The 26,015-nt window shown below is 37.8% G+C and overlaps 1 protein-coding gene across 1 annotated transcript in view; it reads left to right on the forward strand.

The window, feature by feature from the left end:
- SEMA3E (semaphorin 3E) overlaps positions 1 to 26,015 on the forward strand; it is a 185,187-nt gene that overhangs the window by 107,933 nt on the left and 51,239 nt on the right. The window contains exons 2-5 of the mRNA XM_040343439.1: positions 1,136 to 1,296; positions 7,701 to 7,760; positions 8,597 to 8,716; positions 19,274 to 19,367. Of these exons, the coding sequence (XP_040199373.1) occupies positions 1,136 to 1,296; positions 7,701 to 7,760; positions 8,597 to 8,716; positions 19,274 to 19,367 (435 nt within the window). The remainder of the gene's footprint in view (positions 1 to 1,135; positions 1,297 to 7,700; positions 7,761 to 8,596; positions 8,717 to 19,273; positions 19,368 to 26,015) is intronic.

The following is a 26,015-nucleotide window of genomic DNA, read 5'->3' on the forward strand; positions in this document are numbered from 1 at the left end:
CTACGGCGCTGAAGCACCCACACAGAGAGAGGAGCAGTAGCGCAGTGGCGCTTGTTACACTGGGACTGTCAGTTCCTGGCTCTCTGCTGTGCCCCTCTAGTGCAAAGTGCAAAGTGCAAAGTGAAGCATTAGGCTGTGGAAGGGGCAGGAGGGGCAGACTAAGGCTCTCTGTGGATCACTTAGAGTCTGAACCAGGTGCTGATCCAGGCTGCTGGGTGGATCCTGACCTGGGATCATGGGATCTTTTGAAAGCCTGGACCAGCTCAGTGACACCAGCCAACAGCAGATTTAAGCTCGCTGTCAGCTGAAAACGGGTCACAGGAATGCAGAACGTACTGCATTCATGTGATCCATAGGAGAAGTCTAGCCAAAAAGGCTATACTTCTCCTGTATCACATCTCCAAAGTAAAACATTTACACTTAAATGGTAAATGTTTAAAAAATGGTTTACTTTGCTTTGATTTAATTTTCCTGTGTGTACCAGCCCTGTTTTTGTGATTAGGAAAGTTGGCTTTATTGTCCATTGTCTATTTTTAGAATCTCCCAAAAAAAGGCCAAAAGCTTAAAATAGTAAAATCAGTGTGGAAATTACTGTAGATCAGGGGTAGGCAACCTTGACCCTCCAGGTCATTTGAAAACTACATGTCCCATGAGACATTGAAAGACCCTGACAATCACAGGTATGACTCCTAGAGGCAGAGGCATGATGGGATTTGTAGTTTAATAACAGCTGGAGGGCCGAGGTTGCCTGCCCCTGCTGTAGATGGACCACATGGCCTTTATGTGTGATAATATTCTAGTAATATACCTATAGTATAACATTTAAAGTTAATATATTATGATATTAAAAATGCATAATTATTCTATGAAACATCTACATATTTTATTTGAAAAATCTGCATTGTCTGTAAAGTTACTTTGGATTTCCGTGTCAGCTATTACCCTAGAAATAGTAAAAGGCTTACTTACTTTTGTATACTTAAAAATGTATACCAATGTGTTGGATTTGTTTGCTTAGATTATCAAATTAATTTTAAATAGTATTTAAAACATGCAATGTAAACCCTGATGCACATATTTACTGACTCATTATAAATGTAAAAATAATTTATTCTTACTATGGTTTATATTTCAGAGCTTTTGAAATTAAACAGAACGTCAGTATTTCAAAGCCCCCATGGTGTTCTTGACCTCTGTACTATGTATTTGGATGAATATCAAGAAAGACTGTTTGTGGGAGGCAAAGATTTTGTATATTCACTCAGCTTAGAAAACATCAGTGAAAAATCTAAAGAGGTAATATTAAAATAATTTTTCTGTGCTGTAATGTTTGGCTTCTTGTTCAGTAAAGTCAAATAATTCAATGATTATATCTAATATTAAACAATTGCCCTATTTACAAGTGATTAGCTATATAAGTAAAGCCAAAACTGTATACAATTGTGATTATGAATTTTCAATTGGCCACGGAAACATTCAGTAACTACTGTATATTTATGTTTCTGTGGACATAAACAACATATTTTTCATTGTTTTGCAAAAGGTAATATAAAAAAAAAAACACCTTAAAGCGGAGTTCCGGACACAATTTCACTTTTTAAATATAAATACCCCTGTAATACACAAGTTTAATGTATTCTAGTAAAGTTAGTCTGTAAACTAAGGTCCGTTTTGTTAGGTTGTTACAGCATTTAGACACTTTATAAAATAGAAATTGACTGGGGCCATCTTAAGTGTGGGCATCATGAAGCCAGACTGTATGACTTCCTGAATTTCAGCCTTGCACATGCTCAGTGCTGCACAAGCAGTGTCAGATCAGGTTTCAGCACCTGTGCTGTCCAAGTCACATGATTCTTTCAGACTGGGGAGTGCACAGACTCCTGGAAAGTTACACCCACTACATTCCCAGGAGTCTGTGCGGTGTAGGTTAGGAAGCATTAAGCACCTAGGTGCAGGAAGTGGGAAGATTAACTATTCTGCCTAGCAACAACACTTTGAAGGCATCTAAAAAAAATATTTTTTTTCGTAAAGGACTAATGACATTTTTTTAAAACTACTGATGTAATGTTATATTTATGGGTGGAACTCCACTTTAAGGGGTATTACATTTTTATTTAGGAAAGTAGTAAAGATAAATGTTAAAGTAAGATGTTTTATGCATGTGGCTTTGGAAGTATGTGTAAAGGCTTTAATTTGTCATGGTATTAGGCAAACCTAGTTTTGAATATCCAAGGAGGCCTACAATTGGCAACTCTCACTGTCCTGCATAAGACTCAATGCAAAGTATCAGGCACGCATTTGCTAAAACTGTAAAGCCCCTTTTAGGAAAACAGTCCTGATTTATCCTTTACTACAGCAATGGTAGTATAGTAGTTACATTCTATGTAATATAGTGTAAACATTAAACATTTTATTTACTCTTCTTTACTAATGACAATTTTTTTCTGGCCCCAGGAGGCCAAAATATAAGTAGGTAGGTTTCCCTGAGACTGTTGCTGCTAGCTATGTGTTTATTTTTACCGACTCATAACTGTTCCCCATACACTAAAATGGTGCAAGAGCACGTGCCTTACAGCATAAATGCTATTTCCACAAGGGAGTCTATCTACTAAGTCAGCCATGACTGTATATGTGTGGATGTAGAGTAGATTGAGAAATAAATGACAGATTTACTGTTTGTGGAAAATAAGTCTGAACTTGTCAACCAGTATTATATCAGCAAAAGCACGAGTTTGCCTTACTCTAGATTTTTTTGAGATAATCACCTCTCCAACAGAGTGTTGTGCTTGAGGTTTAAGTTGATAATATAAAGGAAAAAATGTGTTTTCAGCTTAATCTTAGATGATCCAGGGGCTTTCCCCCAGCAGTGAATTATAATAAATCTCTTTAGAAATCTCATTTTTTTGGCAGACTACAAATATGGAGTGAGTCTCAAATCTTTTATACCCCATGAAAACTTTATTATGTAGAATAATGTCAAGGTGCATAAGTTTATTATGGCAATTATATCTGAGTTTGTTTGACATGTATACACAGCTAGAGTATTATTCCGGTGAAACATATCCAAAACAGATTATTATTACTAATAACCCAAGTGTGTTTTGGGCTTTGGCGTCCAAAGTCAGTTCTATTTGTGTTATGTTTTCAGTTATTCATTTGCAGTCAGATCAATCTCAATAAAACTTTGATCTTCATTTTCTGGCTTCTTTTACTTCCCATGTTGGCAGAAACAGGACAATCCCCTTGTGAATTGTACCATTGCCAATTGTAAGATCATATATTTACTGTTTACATTTCATGTTACATAAATCTAAGGTGTAAGGGTTGACAGCAGTAGGTGACTCAAATGCAAAATTATTAGTTGTATCCAGGATTTCATTTTAGCAATAAAAATCCTGCAACAGACTTATAGTTATATTTGCCTTTAGCTATTTGGGAGGAAGATCTTTATCAGGAAGATGTCCACATTTCTCTAAATACACTATTCTAACTACATGTTTTAATAAAATGTAAGTTTTATACCAGTTAAACAACCTAGTCATGCATATTGTTGCTGGTGTATGAATATAATGCCATGGAAAATATATTGGTGACCATTACATCCAGGCACTGTTATTTCTGCTGTGAAGTTTTATAAATGATACAAAGTTTATTTGGGAAACAATAAACAGAACACATTTCATAATGGAGCCCATTTATTAAGAATGTAAAGTAACCTTGATTGTTTGACCGCATTTAGGCTGTGGCTATATACTTGTTGTTATATACCTTTTGAAAAATCCTTCTTTCTAGACATCCTGTAATCTAATATCTTTCAAGGGAGTTATAGATGATATGTTAATAATCATATTAGCTGCCAGTAGTATTTTTAAAAATGTAGTTGGTCTTTTTTAAATACCTAACTGCTGAGCAGTGCAAGCCCTATAAACTATGGGCCAGATTCACATAGGTTAGCGGATCTTTAGATCCGCGTAACCTATCTGATTTAAGATCCGCCGCCGCAAGTTTTTGAGGCAAGTGGGTAATTCACAAAACACTTACCTCAAAACTTGCGGCGGCGTATCGTAAATCCCCCGGAGGAATTCAAATTCCGTGGCTAGGGGGAGTGTACTATTCAAAACAGGCGCGTTCCCGTGCCGATTGAACAGCGCATGCGCCGTCCGGAAATGTTCCCAGCGTGCATTGCTCCAAATGACGTCGCAAGGACGTCATTGGTTTCGACGTTTACGTAAATTACGTCCATCCGTATGCGCGAACGACTTACGCAAACGACGTAAAAAATTCAAATTTCGTCACGGGAACGACAGCCATACTTAACATTGGCTGCGCCTCATAGACCCAGGGGTAACTATCCTCCGGAAAAAGCCTAACGCAAACGACGTAAAAAAAAAACGCCGGGCGGTCGTTCGTTTCTGAATCGGCGTATGTCCTCATTTGCATATTCGTTGCATAAATAAACCGAAACGCCACCTAGCGGCCGGCCTGGAATTGCAGCCTTAGATCCAGTGACTGTGTAACATAGTTACACCTGTCGGATCTTAGGCATATCTATGCATAACTGATTCTATGAATCAGTCGCATAGATACGACCGGCACAACTCAGAGATACGAGGGTGTATCAGGAGATACACCGTCGTATCTCTATGTGAATCTGGCCCCAAATCTTGCTATTCTATGCCAAACATCTTCAGGAATTGTTCACAGAGGTATGATATATGAAACAAATCTATTTTGTAGATAGATTTTTCCCATTTAAAAATTACCATACTCCCTCCCTTTAACAGCATACTAAATCATACATCATACCAAATCTGACATAACTACTTGTTTTCACAAAATAAGTGCTCAGTCTGGCTTTTCTGGCATGCGAATTTCAGGAGTAGTCAGAGGCAGGCCAGGTCAGTAGCAGCTGATCAGACACAAGAGTAGATAACAGGTTACACAGGGAATGTTGTAGACCAAACTGCATTAATCATGTACAGCAGCTGTTTAAGTAGTCAATTTGGTGCCAGCATTAGTGAAAGCTGCACAAGCACACAATTTTGAGCATAAACACCTTCACATGCATATATGGCTATGTTCTGAACTGTGCCTGGTCACAGATATCTGAACGTATGCACCATTTTGAGTGTGGGCATGCTCTTCCTGACACAATTAGCCATTTTTTTTTCAATTTTACTTTTCCCATGTACAAACTTTTATAAACTGTATAAATCCAAAGTAAGATGGCAAAAGAAAACTTGCCCTTAACCTAATTTAGAATCATGTAAAGTACCAAGACATATAGTCACATCATTAAAATATACTTAAGTGGTAGAAGTTTCAGAGGTGTATGTCAATATGTGTTGACCAGTACAACCATTGTTTAAATGGTTGTGTTGCAGACATATTTATCCTTTAACAAAGAGGTGATAGAGAGAATTAAAAAGCTTACCATGGCTTACATAGATATTCTTTCAAACACTTTGAAATTACTTCCTTTACTAATGCATTCTCTCCAGTACAAACAAAAAAAAACAATATACTCCTTGTTAGCATGCTCAATTAGTTACTAGTTGGGCCCATTCTTTGTATTTGTCTCTCATATGTGGTCCCCTTTTCCAAACAGTAGTTTGCCAACAGAAATAGCATTTCAGTCTCTATACACTACAGCATTATAAAAATATATTTAGGAAAACTTAATCTCTCTGTGTTGCAATTCTATGAACAGGAGGCCTTTACAGGCCATGAAAATAACAGTGAGTTGTTACAGATTCAGCTAACAAAGATCTATCATTGTGGGCAGTGACAAAAGAAAGTACAGTAAAGCTTGAGCTCTGTAAAAACAAAGCTACCTTTACACAGCATGAGTAGATACAGTATTATCTTGCTCTCTATTATGCAACCAGAATAAAAACCCTGTAACCATACAGTCACTTTCAATAAAGACCAGCTCTGTAAAGAAGAGGCATTATACTTATATTTCCGACATACACACCAAACCAAATGCAAGCCTTCAGTGGCCTTCAGTTACTGTAGGTATTCTACACTTTTTGGTGTGAATACCTGTGTTTTCTGCAGCATACAGTGGTATATTTTGTCAGCTCATACTTTGCCACAGGATGTAGTAGGCAGCAGGATGAACCATTGCATGCCATGAAAGGAAGATGTGTTTAACCCATCTCACCGGTCAAGTGTCAGAGCAGCTGGAAAGCAGTAAAGCAATGTCACTTCAAAACATGGACCATTGGAAAGAATTGAAGCTGGATATCTGTCAGAAATATTATTAGAACCCTTATTGTCCTTTAAGAGCCCCATGTAAAATAACTAACAGGGCAATGCTGTAGGAGTAGCATTGCAGTGCACAGACACAAAACTAATATTATTACTGGACAAGGGCTACATCAAGGTAACATTAATCATATAAAACTATTATGTTAAGAATGCTTTTTATTTATTGTAGAGTTACATTATTTCCAACTATGCCTCCAAAATCTGGACCACAAATTATTGTTTATTTCTTATACCTAGAAGTCTTACTTCACCACCATTCATTACATATTAATCCTTCACCATTTTTAAACACAGTAAATCTATTTAAATTATGATATTACATTTCATTTATCACATAGTAATTCACATCAGCTTATAATTAAAGATTATTATTTCAACATTGCCAAAGTAAGAAAATGAGTTAAAAACAGATAATTTTAAAGTTATAACACTGTTGCATCGTTTCAGCTTTTTTCTAATCCAGATTTTTCTAACGGCACAAACCAAACCAACAAAGTCAAGTCAAATTTGACTTCATGCATACACTATTGTACATTTGTTTTACATTCATGTTAATGACTGCTTTTGGCTCCACTTATTACTAGGAAATCACTGAGTTTTTTTTTATCACAAGATATTGTTTCAATATGGGAATGCCCTATTCAGAGTCCATGTGTGTGATAAACGAGTCTTGGGTTGTTATCTACAGTTTATAGAGGCTAATGCACTTATTATCAAATACCACTCTAAATAATCGGAGTGTTTAAATCCATGTACTTTATAGAAAGAATTATCAATCTTTTTTTTCTCAAAGCCATTTTGCAACATTTTCCTGATGCAGATATATCTACTTTATAATAGCTTCAAAAGCTATTAGAATATTTTTAAGTTTAAGAAAACTGGTCATTCCAGCATTTCTAATCCTCCCCTGTGTGGAGGCTGCAGGGATTAGGTCTTATGATAGATGACTTTGGCGCGATGCCCTTACCAGTCAAGGTGTGGTTCGTGTTAACTTAACCTGGCTTGCCTGGAAGCTATGTAAAATAATATGCAACATAAACAACATTAATCTGCTTTTTAGCATTTGAACAGCCAGATTGTTTTCTAATTCTAATGTCAAACGCTTTCAATTGCCTAGTAAAATAAAATAAAACATAAACATGCTGACCACAATAATAAAAGGAATTTGTGGAAAAATAATTTACAATAATGACAATCAAAGCTTTTATATATATTATTCATGAAACATCTTCATAAGCATGTAACGGTACCTCTCTGAAATGAAATATAATATTACAATATGCAGAACTACATGTATTTTTTAAGCCTTTGTTAACAACTGTAGGTTGTTTTTTGTAGCTCACATGGATGTCATTATAATACATATATTAGAATATTATTAGTGACTAATATACTTTTGCTCAAATACACTTGTGATTTGCCTTTAGATACACTGGCCCAGTACAGACCAACAAGTTGAAGACTGCTACAGAAAAGGAAGGGAACAGGTAAATCTATACATCAAAACTGCTACTGTGGAGTTTATTTTTTAATGATTGTATTTAAAGCACTTGCATATGCCTAAACATACTTAAAGCTGAGTTTTGACAATATATCATTAAAGTTTAAATTTGGGCACCAAAAATGTTACTTAAATATATTCCTCATCAGTCACATAGGTTCCACATTTTCTTTTTATGTGCACCACTTGCCTTTAAAACCCAGACAATACCTTATAAAAGTAACACATGTGCTACCTGTGCCGAGAGCAGATTTGTGTGAGGGACCCATTAGGTTCTCCCACTATAGGCTTCCTGCAGAAAACTAGAGCGGGCATTCAAGACCAGCCACCCTGCACAAGGAGAGAGAGCAACAGAAACTCCTGCAGAGAGGCAAAGTACAGGAGTTGTTTCAGGCTGTATTACTGCATAGCTATGAAAAAGAGAGACAATGGATACCAAAATGTATTTTGCATATAGACAACATTTGTTTAGCACAGACTTCTGCTGTAAAATCAAAGGTCCAGGCAAAACTGTTAACTAACATACCTGAACTGATTACTATTCACCAAACTAAAGCCAGATGGTGTAGAAAGAACCTAGTACATTTAAATTAATCTCTCTGCATAACATATACATTAAATTCATGTAATAGTTTTAGCAGTATACTGTTATATATGTCATTTAGGTTATAGATGTATATATATTGTAATATACTGTTATATAGGAAAAATAATTCATAGGAAGTGAGTGAAAGAGCGTATGAATGGATGTGTGAATGTAACATAAATGTCTATAATTCAAATATACATACAATGTAACTGTTCATTCTGCTTAATTTACAGCGTGAATGTGCAAATTTTATTCGCATTCTTCAGCACTATAATCGAACCCATGTTTTAGCTTGTGGCACTGGAGCATTTGATCCAGTTTGCATTTTCATAAGAGTTGGACTGCGGTCACAGGTATGTTCTTGTCATGCCTCAGGCAATTGCTTTTTAATCTTTGAATACCTATAAAATGGTTTTGTTTTTCTGCTGTTGTCTTTATTATAGATTTGTGAGCTTGTAAAATGTGTCAGCTGAAATATCTTTCTTTCTTTACTCTTGATATCTACTCAAAGCTCAAAATTAATTTGTTTTAAACCTGCCTTCAGCTACTGCAGTGAAAAACATCACATTTACTGCAGTGTTCTAGTGTAACCAGTGTTGTAAAATCTTTTGGGCCCTCTACAGTATGTACTATATTGATATTGTTTTTTAAAAAATGGACCTATACGTAAGGTATGATTTAATCAAATAGGTCCTCTTAGGAAGGTAGAGAGAAGAAGTTTGAAACACTGCAGAAACCTACCTACTTACCAACTGTAAAATGTAAGTTCAAGGCTGCACCAGATCCAGGTCATGTAGCTACATATGCACAAATGTTATCAGCAAGTTCAAAGTAAATGGATATTCCACTGGTTTCAGCACCCAAAAATGTACTATAGGTGTAGGTCACATCAGCTCAAATATTGCATTGATTGCCTGTGACTAGGAACTAGGAGACCTGCTTTCCAGAAACAATGATATTACATTCAACAAAACATTGCCACTTAAAGTTTGAATACATCATATAATAATCTACAGTAAATGTTTGGTAGCCATTTCAAGCTTAGTGACTGCGATGATTGAACACAGTCATGTCCCACTCTTGTGGCATAACATTCCAATAACTGCAACATGTTTCTAATTGTTGGGCTTATGATCTATAATAGGAGGTAAGTTTAGGTAACAAGTACTAGGTCATGGCATGATATTACACATTTTAAGATTCAGCATAGAAAGGCAGATTCCCCCCAAAAAAAGCAAGTGGTGATTTTCACCCAAGACTGCCCACTGTTTCTTGTATAATCACTCTATAGACCAGGGTTTCTCAACTCCAGTCCTCAAGGCGCCCCAACAGGTCATGTTTTCAGGTTTTCCCTCAGATGAAATGGCTGTGGTAATTACTAGGGCAGTGAAACTGATCAAATCACCTGTGAAAAATAATGGAAAGCCTGAAAACATGACCTGTTGGGGCGCCTTGAGGACTGGAGTTGAGAAACACTGCTATAGACTGAAGTGATGCACCTGCAGTTAATAAATTGTCCCATCTTCTCACAAACCAGAATGTAATAAAAAATGTACTTTGGTTCACATAGAGATTTCTGCACAAACTATATGAATGGTACCACAGTGAACCATAGTTTATGCTCTAACATGTGCTAAAATACACAAAACCACAATGCATATTTGCCATTGGGACTTACACAGGGTGAGGATATCAAAGTATAAAACTAGCTTAATACTTTTTTAATATTCAGTGGATGAATTATTTATGATACACTAAAACAGTTAACAAAATTGTACACTGGAACTGCATATACCAGCTATTTTATCCACAGTTTCAGTTGCAATTAACCAAAATGTTGTTACTGGAACTTGGAGAAAAAGTAGAACTAAACATTGCATTTGGCATGGATATCCTCAAAGATGTTTTCTCTACAAGCCTTGTGAATTATTGTACAGTAGCTTGGAGCAATCTTGTGTCAAGTACATTGTTTTTGACAAGTCATAAATCAATTTTCTAGTAAAAGGTGAAGAATTTGTGGGGCCACATGTAAATCATCATGCTATTCTTGACTGTCAGTTCTATATGACATCTGCAATGAGATTTAAAGCAGAGCAAACTACATTGTCTTTTTTTTTTACATCTCATAGGTGTACGGTAAAATGTAATACATTCATCTGGATACTGAAGCTCCCCCCCAAATATATAGGCCCAATACATCTGGTATGTGGGCTGATACAGGCCCTGCCATACTTATATAAACTCTTACGTTTTGTAGCACCAGGCAAATGTCTTGAGAAAAGTGAAGCTAAAATTATATTGCCTTATAAAACTGACAGTAACTGAGAAGTTCTTTATTAATGATGCCCCAAAAGAGGTGTGGGAGTTAATGTAATACAAATTAAATTAATATAATACAAAGGTTCAAATCAGATAAAATAAATTTGCTCTCTACATCCGTCATGTGCTGGGTGTCATCTTATTCCAAAGACCCTGCCTAGGATAAAATTTGGGAGACCCTTACATTATTATTGTAGAATTTCTAGATACACATTCTAGCCTCTATCATTCTATCAAATAATTGTAATAACAGAACAATGGGAGATTTCATAAATATGGGAGATTTCAATGATCAGGTTCAAGCTGTTAAATTAATTGGCTTAATTAATCATTCAAAACCTTTGCAGTAACCTAAATTGGCTCATTTACCGTGTATTCTCGAGTATAAGCCGAGTTTTTCAGCACATTTTTTGTGCTGAAAATGACCCCCTCAGCTTATACTCGAGTCTGTGTCCATCTGCAGCCGTGTGCGTCTGATTTCAGAGCGCTGTGACATCAGGTTAGTTGACACTGCAGCCATGCAGTGTAACAAAGCCCTGCCTCCTCCTCGTCCATGATAGGTGGAACGAGGACGAGGAGGAGGAGGGGCTTTGTTACACTACAAAGCCGCCGAAATTTCTGCATGTTACAGTACCGCAGACTTTTTGGATATCACAGCGCCGCCGACTTTCTGGATATTACAGTGCCGCCGACTTTCTGAATATCACAGCGCCACCGTCTTTCTGGATATCCCAGCGCCGGATCATAAGGCTGCAGATAGACAGAGGATAAGCAGCGCTAACCGCACACAGGGGACAATGTACGTTTTTCCCAGTTTAGTGTAATTCAGTGCCATTTTTGCTCTTTCCCCTGGGGTCTCTACAGAATAAAGTACCGTATATGTTTTATATAGCCTTGTGTATGCACTTTAGGAAGCCCAAAGGAAACCTATGCCTGTGTATTCGCCCTAAATGCATGGGGAACAAGTTGTGAAACTGCATGTGGGATAGAGGCTGCACACAACCAGTGATATACACAGCATATGCACTTTTCTTGGAAAATTCACCTGTTATGTCTAGTACCATGTTGAGAGTCAGATCAGGTAGAGAGATAGACACAGTGAGGCGTGCAGATGGACACAGTGAAGCTGCAAATGGGCATTATTAACCCTCTTTTCCACTTACAGTAGCTGTTGCATTCTCACCCTCGGCTTATACTCGAGCCAATATGTTTTCCCATTTTTTGTGGTAAAATTAGGTGCATCGGCTTATATTCGGGTCGGCTTATATTCGAGTATATATGGTAATCATAATTTTACTGGTTACTATTTGGTGGCAAGCTCAAATAGCTCAGAGTCTAGTTACTGCACGTATTATTTATGTAGCTCCTCATACTACAAATGCATTGATTTTTAGCTGTAGGGATACAAGCATGCATGCTAAGAGCGCCAGAGTGGTGTTTCTTAGAAAAGGGACATACTTTCTTTTTGTTTTAATGTTAGTCACAAATAGCACAGTATACAAACCGTGTGCTAACTGATTGTAAAAAGTGCAACTTATTTGCAGGTTTATAAAATATTTCCACATGCAATATAGTTTTGATGACACAAGTGAAATGTAGCTCTTTGCTTTCATATATCTCATACATATTAATGTTTATTTTTTATAAAACCACACAAACAATTTTGCTCCTTTAAATTCTAAAATAGCATTTTTTCTGCCACATAGTTTGAAAAAGTAACAGCAGGGTGTTTCTTGAAAATATTTCAAGAATTACATCATTAAAACATTTTCTTGCTGCTTTTGGACACACTAACAGCTGCATTGCCAGGAAAACAGGAATTCTTGATATTATTTTAATTGGAGCCAAAGCCCTTAGTCAGCTTTAGACATTATATGTGTTTGCTTACATACCTAATGTGTTTTCAGCATTAATTTAAAACAATGCTAAACAGTTTTAAGAAGACCCATTCAGTGTGGAAGCATGCCTGATATGATGTCAATCTGGTCGGCCTAAAGTGCAAAGGCAATGAAGGCACCTGCAAAGCATTTTAGACTATAATATATAATGGACCTAATTAGATTAATAGTCCTAATAGAATGTCAAATGTCAGTTTAAATATTATTCTAGAGCTAAAAGCCAGCCACACTAGATGTTATTTGTCAGAAAAAAATATGTTACTGCTATGACAATTGTGTGCTGTTAAAGGTGCTGCCATACATTTGGTCTTTTAAAATCAAGTCTTCTAAAACATAGAACTTTTAATTTTTATTTTCTGTTAGTATAAAGCAGTCAGAAAAATAGATGTCTGCTTATTGGGGAATGCAGCTTATTTGCATACTACACATTCATGAGGACCAGATTTTCACAGAAAGCACTAGAAAAGACAAACATATTTTTAGTCAAAATGTTTTAAAAATTAGGACAACCAAAAATGATTGCTAATTTTTTGTGTGCTTGTACGCAATGCAAGAATACAAAAACCGGTGTGCTAACAGATTAACACACATAAGGAATTCAGAAAGGATTTCATAGACACCCTTTAGAATTTTCATGTACATTAATCTATCAGTTATCTCCAGTATCCAGTCCATACTGGACACTCCTTCCTCAGTGTGCTCCTTCCATCTCTGGCTGTTGTGTCCATTACACACAGACACAAACCTGAGGAGTTTTTCAGTAAGGGTGGATGAAGCCTGATGGAGAACTGATAGACTATCAGGTCCACCTGGCTGTTGATTGACAGCACTTAGCAGTGGATGGATCTATAACAACAATCAGTACGATAACAGCTTTCAAATCCACCAAATGTCATGTGATGTCAATGTAAAGTAAGTTTGACCTGATGGAAAACTAGTCTCTCAGTTCTCCATCAGGCTTTTCCCTCACAGTGACACAAATCATTTCCCATATTTGGATAATGACATCAGCACTATCCGCGGCCTCTTTGTTTATATTTAGCATTTTTGTCCAGTAAATCCCCAGCCAACAATTGAATGGGGTCAAAGATAGAGCCCTGTGAAAAAAACTGACAAATACAGATTTCCAGCACAGATATACCCCACGCTGAGTAATAGCATACCTCTATGCTCAGTGCTGGTCTTAATCAATGCCAATTTCCTAATCCACGAACTAGCAATTTTTTTTAAGGAGTTTGTGGCAGGTTCTTAAAGTGATTGTAGCTAGAACTTTCTGAATTTGTCACCTATGTCAGTGTTACTGAAACTGGTGCAAATGCTTGTCTGAAACAGGAGCATGTAGTTCTAAAGGGAGTTACTGCCAGAAAAGTGTTCTTAAAGTAGTAAAGGCACAATGTTTTTACCTTCATGCATTCTATGCATGAAGATAAAAAACCTTCTGTGTGCAGAAGCCCTTCTAGCCCCCCTAATACTTACCTGAGCCCCCTCTCAATCTATTGATGTCCAGGAGAGCCTTGCCTCTTATGGGACTTGCACTCCTCATTGGCTTTTGGCAGGAGCCATTGGCCATTTGGGGCAGGGCCGAGCCATGCCTTTGTGTGTGAATGGGCACATAGAGCAGCAGCTCAGCTTGGGTGCCCCAATAGCAAGCTGCTTGCAAACACTTTTTTTCAGTTTCTATTATAAAAAAATTCAAATAAGTAATTTGTGTTCATAAATTTGGGTCAAAATTTATACTGCTACATATCTTTGCTAAAAAAAATAACCCAAATTTGTGTATATTATTTGATCGATGTGAAAGTTATAGAGTCTACAAACATTAAAAAATTATCATACCTGATCACAACTGGTGTACTCAGGACAGTACAAATCCCCCCCCCCCCCAAATTACCCCTTTTTGAAAAATAGGCAGTCCAAGGTTCAAGGTATATGGCATGATGAGTTTTTTGAAGTTGTAATTTTTCCCAACAATTCTTGGGAAAATTAAGAATGTTTTATTTTCTTTTTTACACAAAATTGTCATAATAACAAGTTATTTCTCACACACAACATATGCATACTTCCAATTACATCACAATACATTCTACTACTCCTCCTAAAAATGACGATACCACATATGTGAGACTTTTTCACAGCCTGGCCACATACAGAGACCCAACATGCAGGTAGTACCATCAGGCATTTTAGGAGCATAAATTACACATCTAATTTCATTCCTACCTATCACAATTTTGAAGGTCCTGGAGCACCAGGACAGTGGAATTACCCACAGAATTTCCCCATTTTGGAAAGCAAACACCAGTCTTTTGAACATGCCATTTTTTTCCACAAGTTTTTGGAAAATGTGGAAAGAAAATGAAAACGTATTTTTTCTTACACAAAGTTGTCAATTTATAAGATTTTTCTAACACATAGCATGTACATAACAAAAGTTACACCATAAAATATATTCTGATACTCGTCCTGAGTATGGCGATATCACATGTGTGAGACTTTTACACAACCAGGCCACATAGAGATGCCCACCATGCATGCTGTACCATCAGTCGTTCTAGGAGCATAGATTGCACTAATCTAATTTCCTTATCACAACTTTGAAGACCCTGGAGCACCAGGACAGTGGAATTACCCACAAAATGACACCATTTTGGAAAGCAAACACCCAAGGTATATTCTATGAGGCATGATGAGTCTTTTGAACATGTCATTTTTTTCCAAAGGTTAAAATGAAAACAATTTTTTTTTTTGCACAAAGTTATCAATTTATAAGATTTTTCTAACACATAGCAGGTACATAACAAAAGTTACACCCACAATATATTCTACTACTCATCTTGAGTATGGTGATACTACATGTGTGAGACTTTTATACAGCCAGGCCACATAGAGAACCCACCATCAGGTGTTCTAGGAGCATAAATTACACATTTAGTTTCTTGACAATCTATCACACTTTTGAAGGTCCTGGAGCACCAGGACAATGGAAACACCCACATTTTGAAAGGCAAACACCCAAAGGTATATTTTATGAGGCATGAGCTGGTGAAAGGTACTCGGGTACTCTGATGATCTGGTGACAGGTACTCGGGTACTCTGATGGGTTGGTGACACTGAGGAGGAGATCCTGGCAACGGCACTACAGCCCTTTGTTGACATTTGCGACCGGCTAGGACTGGACACAGCCGGTGACGTGGTAAAGAGCCAATTTCATTGGCTCTTTACCCTGATTGGGAAAGGGCTGTGTTCGAGGGACATGCCTCATCCCTGATCATTACACTGGCGCCCTGGAAGCGCACACAAACGGCAATCACGAGCACAACACATGTGACCGGCTTTGATTGGACACAGCCAATCCCGTGTTAAAGAGACAATTTCATTGGCTTTTTACCCTGCTCAGGGATGGGCTGTGACTAAGGGACATGCCTCATCCACGATTGCCGCACTGCGTGCCCCCAGGGGCGCGCACAAGCAGCGATAACGAGCACGACATATGTGACTGGCTGCGATTGGACACAGCTGGTCACGTGATAAAGAGCCAATTTAAGTGTCTTTTTACCCTGATCTGGGATGGTCTGTGTCTGAGGAACATGCCTCATGCCTGATCGCTGTGCTGTGGGCCCCCGGTGGCCCACAGGAGCAGTGAGAAACGGAGGACGTCTTGTGATGTCCACCCGGAGGGAGGAGATTTTCCTGCCGGCATTATTTGTCTGTGGCCTGGTATGGAAGTGGTTAAACAAGCATATTGCTCAGAGAAACCTGTGTCATAGGTGCACCGTGTATTACTTGTTTATTTTTAAATCAAAGATTATAAATAAATAGTTAAAAAATAAAAATAAACAGGTGCAAAAATGTTTTAAAAAGACGAATAGGCACGCCCGCCATTTCCATATTGTTGAAAAATACAGATACCCCAGTATACATTGTTTTACCCTAACAGCAGTCAAATGTCTTGTATGATGAGAGAGTAGGCTTCCAGTTTACACGATGCACAAAGTCTCCAATAATTTTTGATATGCTCATATGGGTAAATGTTATAGCAGTAAATAGAAAACAATTCGGGAGAAATTGAGGGAAACATGGACTTTGTAGGCACCTTAGTATTAAAGTACAACATTTTATGTTTCACAAAGAAATAACATCTGAATACATAAAAAATAGAAAAGGAAGATTATTGGTAAAAACAATACAATGCAGTATTGGGAACAACCAGTGACTTTCTAACAGGAGTAACTCAATAATAATGTAAGTAATTGGCTAAAGAGATGTCTATATAGTAATTGCCTATATTGAGTATAAATGTCTCCTCGATAGGAGGTCCACCGGATCCACAATGAAAGACTTGTGCTCTACATGTTTCGCGATATATAATCGCTTCATCAGGAGCCTCTAAATTATATAGAGAGAAAAACAAGTTTCAGTTAAATTGTCAAATACAGCAACATTGGTTTGATTTTAAACAGAGTCAAAACCATAAACATTATAATGTAAAACGCTCACCAAAATGTTTTGATGCTGATTTAAACGTGTTTATGGAGCCACCCACCCCATATAAAGTGCAGTGCTGGTTGCCTGATAATGTACACCCCTAAAGGGAGTGGGGTGAAGACCCGAATGATGGATAAATTGGACCCAACAGGTACAGTGAAGCGAAATGTGGGAATACGCCGGGTAACTAAAGAAGAATTTGTAGAAAGATATAGCTATGAAATTATTGAATATGGCACAATAATGTAGCTCTATATAGTAAAATACCAGACAAAAGACCTTTGCAGGTACATGCATAAGTGTCATGATAAGACTGATATGTTAAAGGAGTTATAGCAGTAAAATCAAATTTTTCATGTGTTCGGGTAGGATATACTTCAGAAATGAAATAATGAATCCATAGTAAGTAGGTATTCAGTTTGTTTCCAATAATGTATTATTTATAATGTTTTAAACCCTTCTCGGAGTGTCACTGCTTCGGAGACTAAACTTGAGTGGCTGTTTCCAATTTCTTTTAATTTGCTTATTTCTTATTCATAAAATAAGCTGATGTCAAAATATCAGAATCCCCAAAGGTTACAACCTTATCTAATAGATATTATCATATAATTGTAATCCCTCTTCAACTGTAATTGTCAACATGTGGAGAGGAACACAAGCAACATGTGAAAAAGTGACTCCACCTGACTCCAAACTGTTTCCAGCAGTCACAAGCTGTACTTAGATGCTAACATCTTTGAAATGATAATTGTTATGCACCCTGTAGCTTCTGAAACTTTTGTCTATGCACTTAGTATGTCTTCTAGTTGTGTCCTGTTTTCTTGTTTTAGTAGATGCTAGCACCACCCATTCAGTTATTTGATAGAGGACAATAAGTTGCTATGTTTACAACTGTAACCCTTTCAAAAATATTTCTCCCAGGTAGTGAACACATATGTGTGCAATGTACCGTAATAACATGTGGGCAATTTAAATGTATTTATTTGGTTCTATTTCTTAGTCTTAAAATTGTAGAGACTGCTAAACAGCAGATCAAAGCAAGAAAACACTACAGTCAATACTCAAAACTCTGTAAGGAAAATTGGTCATTTTTAAAATCTAATTGACCAAAAATTACAGGAAAAAGCCTTATCTGGAAATCCCACTTACTTAACAGATCCTATCTTTGTATATTCCACAAAACCAACAATGCCATACATTTTTAATACAATTAAAAAAAATCAAGGATAATATTCTAATCGGTATCTACTTCAATTGCTATTATTATAATCAGTATATTTGTACTGGTAATTTTACTGGATTTTACCGTAAGTCAACTTCATACATTTTCTCCATCATTTAAAAGATCATATGGTATAAAAAATAAAAATAAATATTAAGGATATACACACTGGGTAAAGCATGTAAAAAATATGACAACATCCCAAATAGGTAAATAAAAACAAACTGTCTTCAAAGTATTACCAATGTGTTTAATATCTACTATATATATATATATATATATATAAATATATATATATATATATATATATATATATATATATATATATATATAGATATATATATTTATATATATATATATATATATATATATATATATATATATATATATATATATTTACTCTATATGCTACCTTGCCATGTTAGAGTTTATCTGCTAGCAAGTACAATGATTCAATGAACTAGTAATGAAAAGCAGGAAAACCTTGCTACTGTCCATGATTACAAAAAAAAGTGTTTTTTATAAAGTAGATGGAAAATACAGATAGATGTTCTCTATATTGAAAAGCTCCTCAGCCAACATAAACAGATGCTACAAAACTTGGCAATTCTTGATGTGACGTATAAATTACCCTACAATGTGATTTAATATACTGTAACTGACTGCAATGCCAGCAAATACAGTATGAGGTAGCCCAGAGTCAGTATTATCATTATCATCATTATTGTAATTTGGTAGAGTAGAAAATATAAATGCATGTCTAAATTCACTATTGGTGTGACTTCCTTGTAACCCAAACTTTACAATTTGAAAATACCATAAAATATTTGCAAGGGTTCACAAGAATTGTATTGTAAAAATCTATATTATATATTAATGCCACACATATTTGTTCATATGCTCTTTTTTGCAGCTTGGTATGCCATCTATTCAATTGTCATATCATATAATAAACAAAACTTTATATTTTATTTATAATATTAAAGGAACATGTTTTCCATCATGAACCTCAAAGACCCGAGAGAGGACGTGGAAGATGTCCTTTTGACCGAGATTCTTCTGTTACATCAATATTAACAGGTAATTGTGTTTTTTTACTACACAGTGATTCAATAATGCAAGATGGTGCACTAGGGTGCTGTTGTGAAGTATACTATAAAGTAATGCTTGTTGTGTCCATACCGGCTGAACTTAGTGACTTGTATGCTCTAAACTATAGGACATTTTAATCGGTCATTAGTGCAGACTTTAACTCTTGACATTTGCTGAATATTCACCGGTTTGGAAGAATAAACACAATCAAAATTGATACCCTCCACAAACTTTTTTCTGGATGTAACACTCTCTGATTACATTTTTTTTGGCAGCAATGGTTTTCATGGCTAGGATTGAATACCCTAGGCAGGCCTAAACTTTTCAAAGATGTTAGTCTCCCAGACTTCCATCTCTATCACGTCTCTTTACTTTCATGGATGTTGGAGTGGTTCCTGTGTAGTCGATCAGGATCTCTTTCCAGTAGATCTACAGGCTCTTGCCTGGGACTAACCCTATTCTTTCTGCTTTATTCTTGGTGTCACGCCGCTCACAGTAGGGTCTTTGTGCGGTTAGTACAAAAACAGATTGTCTCTTCTTATGTACTGAACCATCCCTATTGACTTAATTACTGGACAACCCAGATTTTTCTAGCAGTTGCCGGTATCTTGTGAAAGGCTTGGTTTTGACGTCACCTTGTGCATCTTAGTTCTGGACCTCCATCTGATTCTCATATCTTTTCAGTTGACAGCCCTGACTGGCTAACTTATCATCATCTAATAGCTTACTGTGGACAACTTTTCCAGGGTGGGATTGAGAGGGGATGGAGAAGCTTCACAGGGTGGTGGGGGTGCACAAGGGGGGAGGGGTTGTGCCCAAAATGTGGGCAAAAGGGAAGCTGCACAAGGAAGGGACAGGGAAAGCTGTACAAAGTGAAAGGGGAAAGAAGGACAAGGTAAGGGGACAATGTCTGAGGTGCACAAGATTAGGGGAGGATGGGGAGGGGGTGGAAGTGGAGAAATTGAAAAGCTGCACAAGATGGAGGAGGATAGGAAGACAAGGTGGCGGGAGAATCAGGGGTGCACAAGATGGGGAAGCTGCACAAGGTGAAGGGAAGCTGCGGGTGGAAGTGGTAGGGAGAAAAAGCTATAGGGAGGTGGGGAAGCTGTACAAGGAGAGTGGGGGGCATGGGGAAGTTGCATAAGAGGGTTAGTGTGTCACTTGTTTTCAGGGTCATTGAGGGAGATGCACAAGGTGGGTGAGAACTTGAAGTCCTGCCTACCACTGATCCACCTCCACCCATGGCTCAGGGAAACTCCCCCCTGCAGATTTCCCTTTGCTCCTTCTTGTTCTGCAGTGGCTCTAACGTTCTGAGGTGGTGACTCATCCAGCTCCTGCACCCGGCCAGACCCCCTGATCCCAGAGAGCAGGGATGCAGCCAGGGCTAGTGAGGGGGCACTGAAAGCTGGGTGAATAAAGAGGATGGTTAGGCTGGCTGTCAAGAACCACTCTACATTCACATGAGCACAATATATGCAAAAAAAAGAAGAAGAAGAAAAAGAAAAGTATGTACAGTATTTACAGCACTAGAGTAAGCTAGGTACGCTAGGAGAACAAATTATTGCAGAAGCACGGCTACCATGTACACACAAATATCTGTTTAACCACTTGTCAATCACGCTATAGAAAAATTACAGCTATGGTGAGACCACTTGTGGAAGGGCGTCATATGTCCTCCGGACACAGCTGATCATAGATCAGGGTAGAGAACCAATTGGCAGCTCTTTACTACGTGATCAGATTTGGCCAATCACAGCTGATCATGATGTAAACACATTTGCCTGATTATCAGTGCAGCCCCAACAGTGCCCATCAGTGCTGCCTATAAGTACCAATCATTGCCCATCAGTGTTGCCAATCAGTGCAGCTTATTAGTGCTGCCTGATCTGTTGCAGTGGATTCACACAGGACAGCCCGGATCCTCCTCTTCTCGGGTCCCTTTTCTGTGATGCTGGCCCCTCCTTCCTGTTCAGTACCCCCACAGCAAGCATCTTTCTAAGGGGCACACGAGTCGAGTCACAGCTCCCTGTTTTCATTCAGACACAGAGCTGTCATTCGGCCCCACCCCCTCTCTCCCCTGATTGGCTAACTGACTTTGATTGACAGCTGCTGAAGCCAATGGTACCGCTGCTGTGTCTTAGCCAGGGGGGAGAGTCCCGGATGGCCAAAGGACTTGTGGACATCGCTAGACAGAGATGGGGCTCAGGTAAGTATTAGGGGGTGCTGGGGAGGCTGCTGCACACAGAAGGCTTTTTATCTTAATGCATAGAATGCATTATGATAAAAAACCTTATGCTTTTACAACTCCTTTAAGCCATGTAAAGTTTGTAGATGTTACAGCATAGTAATTCAGTTTCAAACAATGTTTTTGTTTCAACTAAAGTTGTAAGCTTGAAGTCTGGAATGCACTATTTGTCTTTCACACAAGTCACAAAATGTAGTGGAATATAGCTAACAAATGTTCATTCTAATATTTATTCATTTAACTGGTTTTATAAAGTTCATAAAATACAGACACATCGTTGTTACTACTGAAATATTCAATATATTATATGTTTTACATATAAAATATGTGCTGATGTTCAATGTTTTATATATACTCCAAAGAACTCCCTCTCTGAGTGATTGGATATGGCCTTTACAGCCCAACAATTATCCTTTGTGTAAGGTTGCTTGAAATATGTGCTAACAGAGTCTATCCCCATAAACTTGTCATCTACACTGCTCTAACAGCCACAAGTCTGAACTGTGGTTTCCAAGTCCAGTTAGCTATGTTCTGTAGACAGTTAAAAAAAAAATTGGGGTTACTGCTACACACCATAAATTACATGTGCTGTCACATCAGTACACAAGTTGTACTAAGTAACAAAGAACTTTATTTTACTAGTGTGTATTTAAAACCGTATTACATGCATATCAACAAGTATTATTTTGCCTAAATTGAGGTCATGCAATACAAAGAAAATATATTTATTACAGATATTTATATAGCACCAACAATTTAGGCAATGCTTTTGCTATATTCTGTACATTTTTATTAGTCTCTGTCCTCAAGGAGCTTAAAATCTAAGGTATCTACCCCACACACATACTTACTAAGGCCAATTTAGACAAGAGTCAATTACCGTACCTGTGAGACAATAGATTCTGGAAAATTGGAAAGAAACTGCGCTAAAACACCATAAACAGATAAAAGTGAAAAAAAGAGCAAAAAGGGAGCTACAACCCAATGACAGTCTATTCACTCCGAGAGCTGCGATTAGCATGTAAACAATAAATACAAGTGTAAAAATGTGAGAAATATATAAATCGCGCTGACTCTAAACATAAAAAAATGTTTTGAAAGCGTAAAACTGTGATTTAAACGTGAGTGAAATATGGTGATATATATAAAGCTCATTACTATACCAAAATTAATGGAATTTGATAGCCACTAGAGGCGCTGTGTGGCAATCTCAGAACCCCTCAGTATTAATAAACAGTGATATAAAAAATAGCAACAAAAGAATAAATTATATACATTTCAATCAAAAAACATATATAAACCAAAGCTAGGAATGGAAATAAAAAAATATAAGATTATATTAGGAAATAGTAAACTGTGACAGTAAAGTCCATAGGTTTTAGCAAATGTATTATCAAACACCCGTGGTGCTGAATTTCATCTAAGTTGAAAACGTGTCCAAAGAAAACAGTGATATATCCTCCACCAGGCTATGGATTGGCTCCTTACCAGATCTCCACGATCCCTTATTACAGGGGATCATAAACAGCATGTAATAGGTAGTCACTCCTAGTCACGTGGTGCAGACGTATATGATCGAATTGGGTCTCATTCACAAGTGATTCCACCGGCAACAGTGCCCACCATGTAAGAATAATGGAGTTTCATGCCTATCAACACTAGCCTGGCACTCTGAAAAAGGACCCCATTTTTGGGTTGCACTTTAAAGCCCTGTACACACGATCGGAATTCCGATTGTCTAAAAACCGATGGATTTTTTCTTCGGAAATCCGATGAAGCTGACTTTCATCAGTCTTGCATACACACTATCAGACTAAATTCCAACCATCCAAAACGCGGTGACGTAAAACACTACGACGTGCTGAGAAAAATGAAGTTTGATGCTTCTGAGCATGGGTCGACTTGATTCTGAGCATGCATTGATTTTTCTCCGATGGAATTCCACACAGATGATCGTTTTTTACTATCGTTTTTAAAAGACCGATGGGGCCCACACACGATCGGTTTGTCCGATGAAAAAAGTCCATCAAACTTTTCCCATCTGTAAAACCGATCGCACGTACATGGCATAAGGCATCTATTTGATAATAAAGAACATAAGATAATGTTAACCTAGCATTGTGCCCTCTTGCTGAGTAGATATGTCTATATCCCTGCCTACCTAGATTGTTACCCTTGAGAAAAGAGCTCCACACATACTCATTTTATATCTAATGAAAATACCTGTCATACTGGGTCTAGCAGATCAGACTGTTGGTTGATAGAGATGCCAGCTGGCCACAAATCAGTACATTCCATTGTGGGGTCTTTAATTATTGACATACCTGATTTGGCATGTTACATTTATGGCTAACATCTGTTTTGGGGCGATCTGCAGCCAGGTTTTCACTATAGGGAAAGATCTAAGAGCTGACCACTCTCAGTGATCACCAAACACCAAAGCCATATATTATTTCAGATTTTTTTTTTCACACTTTGATGTGAAGGCAACAAAAAGATTGGGTTAGCAATTTGTCATCATTTTAATCCTCTACCACCTAATTTTATTATGGCAAGCATTCAACTGTTTATCACATTATGTTATTCATGGAATTCACTTACAGAGCAAAGCTATATCATTTCATATGGTTCATATACCAATCTCATCATCAGTCCCTCACCCACAAAGAGGTAAACTCCAGTGATCCTATTGGTTACACACTGAAAAAATTGAAATAATATAGACCTTTATAAGGCAAACGGTAATGCACAACATCCCATGAAATTATATTGGCCATTTAAATTTGAATCTGTCTTGTTCTAAATATTGCAATGTATTTTTAAATTAAGGTCACAACGTTACCTTGATTAATAAGCATATTGCATCACATGTGTATTCAATAAATTACATTTAAAGCAGAGTTCCACCCAAAAATGGAACTTCCATTTGGCACCTTTCAGGGGGGGGGGAGCAGATACCTGTTTAATACAGGTATTTGCTCCCACTTCCAGGCATAGATAGCCGCATTATCTGCCGGTATCTACGCCACGTCCGGGGCCTCCTATCTCCCCTCGCTGTCTTCTGGGAGACACACACGTCCCAAAAAACAACAGGGACCATTCGGATCATGCAGCGCGACTCGCACATGCGCAGTAGGAAACCAGGAAGTGAAGCCGCAAAGCTTCACTTCCTGATTCGGTTATAGAAGATGGCGGCGGCAGCATTCGAGAGCCGAGGGAGAGATCGCGGGTGCCCTGGACAGGTAAGTGTCCTTTTTTTTAAAAGTCAGCAGCTGCAGTATTTGTAGCTGCTGACTTAAAAAAAAAAATTGGCGGACCGCTTTAAATGTTTATCATTTTAATGTATGCACATTTATCTTAGGATAAATTCAGAGTAATCATTAAAACAGCAACATTAGATGCTAGAGAAATCCCAATATGTTTACACAAACCCTAAAATATCACATAAGCTTTAACAAGTTATTGCAATTTTTAAATAATTTTTCAATATTTTAAAATCTTCAGCTTTAATGAAATGATAGCTGGTGATCCTGATATGGGGATCTTTTTTGCTCAGGTATTTCCCATTATAGGACAACATTGCTAATTTCCTTTCCCCCAGCTGTGCTCCTATGTTGTCACGTGTTCTGTTGGAGACTGCAGATGGTAATTTCAGCACACATTGGCCCAGATTCTCTAAAAAACGCCTATCTTTAGGCGGGCGTAGCGTATCTCAGATACACTACGCCGCCGCAACTTAGAGCGGCAGGTCCCGTATTCAGAACCATTTTCCGCTCTAAGTTACGGCGGCGTAGTGTATCTGATACGGCGTAAGCCCGCGTAATTCAAACTAGGCTAGTGTGGGCGTTTTTTATGTTAATGTATCGTGACCCAACGTGATTGACGTTTTTAACGAACGGCGCATGCGCGCGCATGCTCAGTATCACGTCGATTTTTCTAATTAAATTGCGCCCGCTCAATGCCTAGTCGACGTGAACGTAACTTACGTCCAGCCCCATTCACGGACGACTTACGCAAACGATGTAAAACGTGAAAAATTCGACGCTGTTCCGACGTCCATACCTAACATTAGTACGCCTCATCTACGCCTCATATAGCAGGGGTAACTTTACGCCGAAAAAAATGCTTACGCAAACGACGTAAAAAAATGCGCCAGCCACACGTACGTTAGAGAATCGGCGTATCTAGCTCATTACCATATTCGACACGTAAATCGACGGAAGCGCCACCTAGCGGCCAGCGTAAATATGCAACTTAGATACGACGGCGTAAGAGACTTACGTCGGTCGGATCTAAGACAAATCTATGCGTAACTGATTCTAAGAATCAGGCCCCGTACACACGTCCGAGAAACTCGATGAGCAAAACACATCGTTTTGCTCGTCGAGTTC

Source organism: Rana temporaria, chromosome 3, assembly GCF_905171775.1.
Source record: "Rana temporaria chromosome 3, aRanTem1.1, whole genome shotgun sequence".
Classification (NCBI taxonomy): domain Eukaryota; kingdom Metazoa; phylum Chordata; class Amphibia; order Anura; family Ranidae; genus Rana; species Rana temporaria.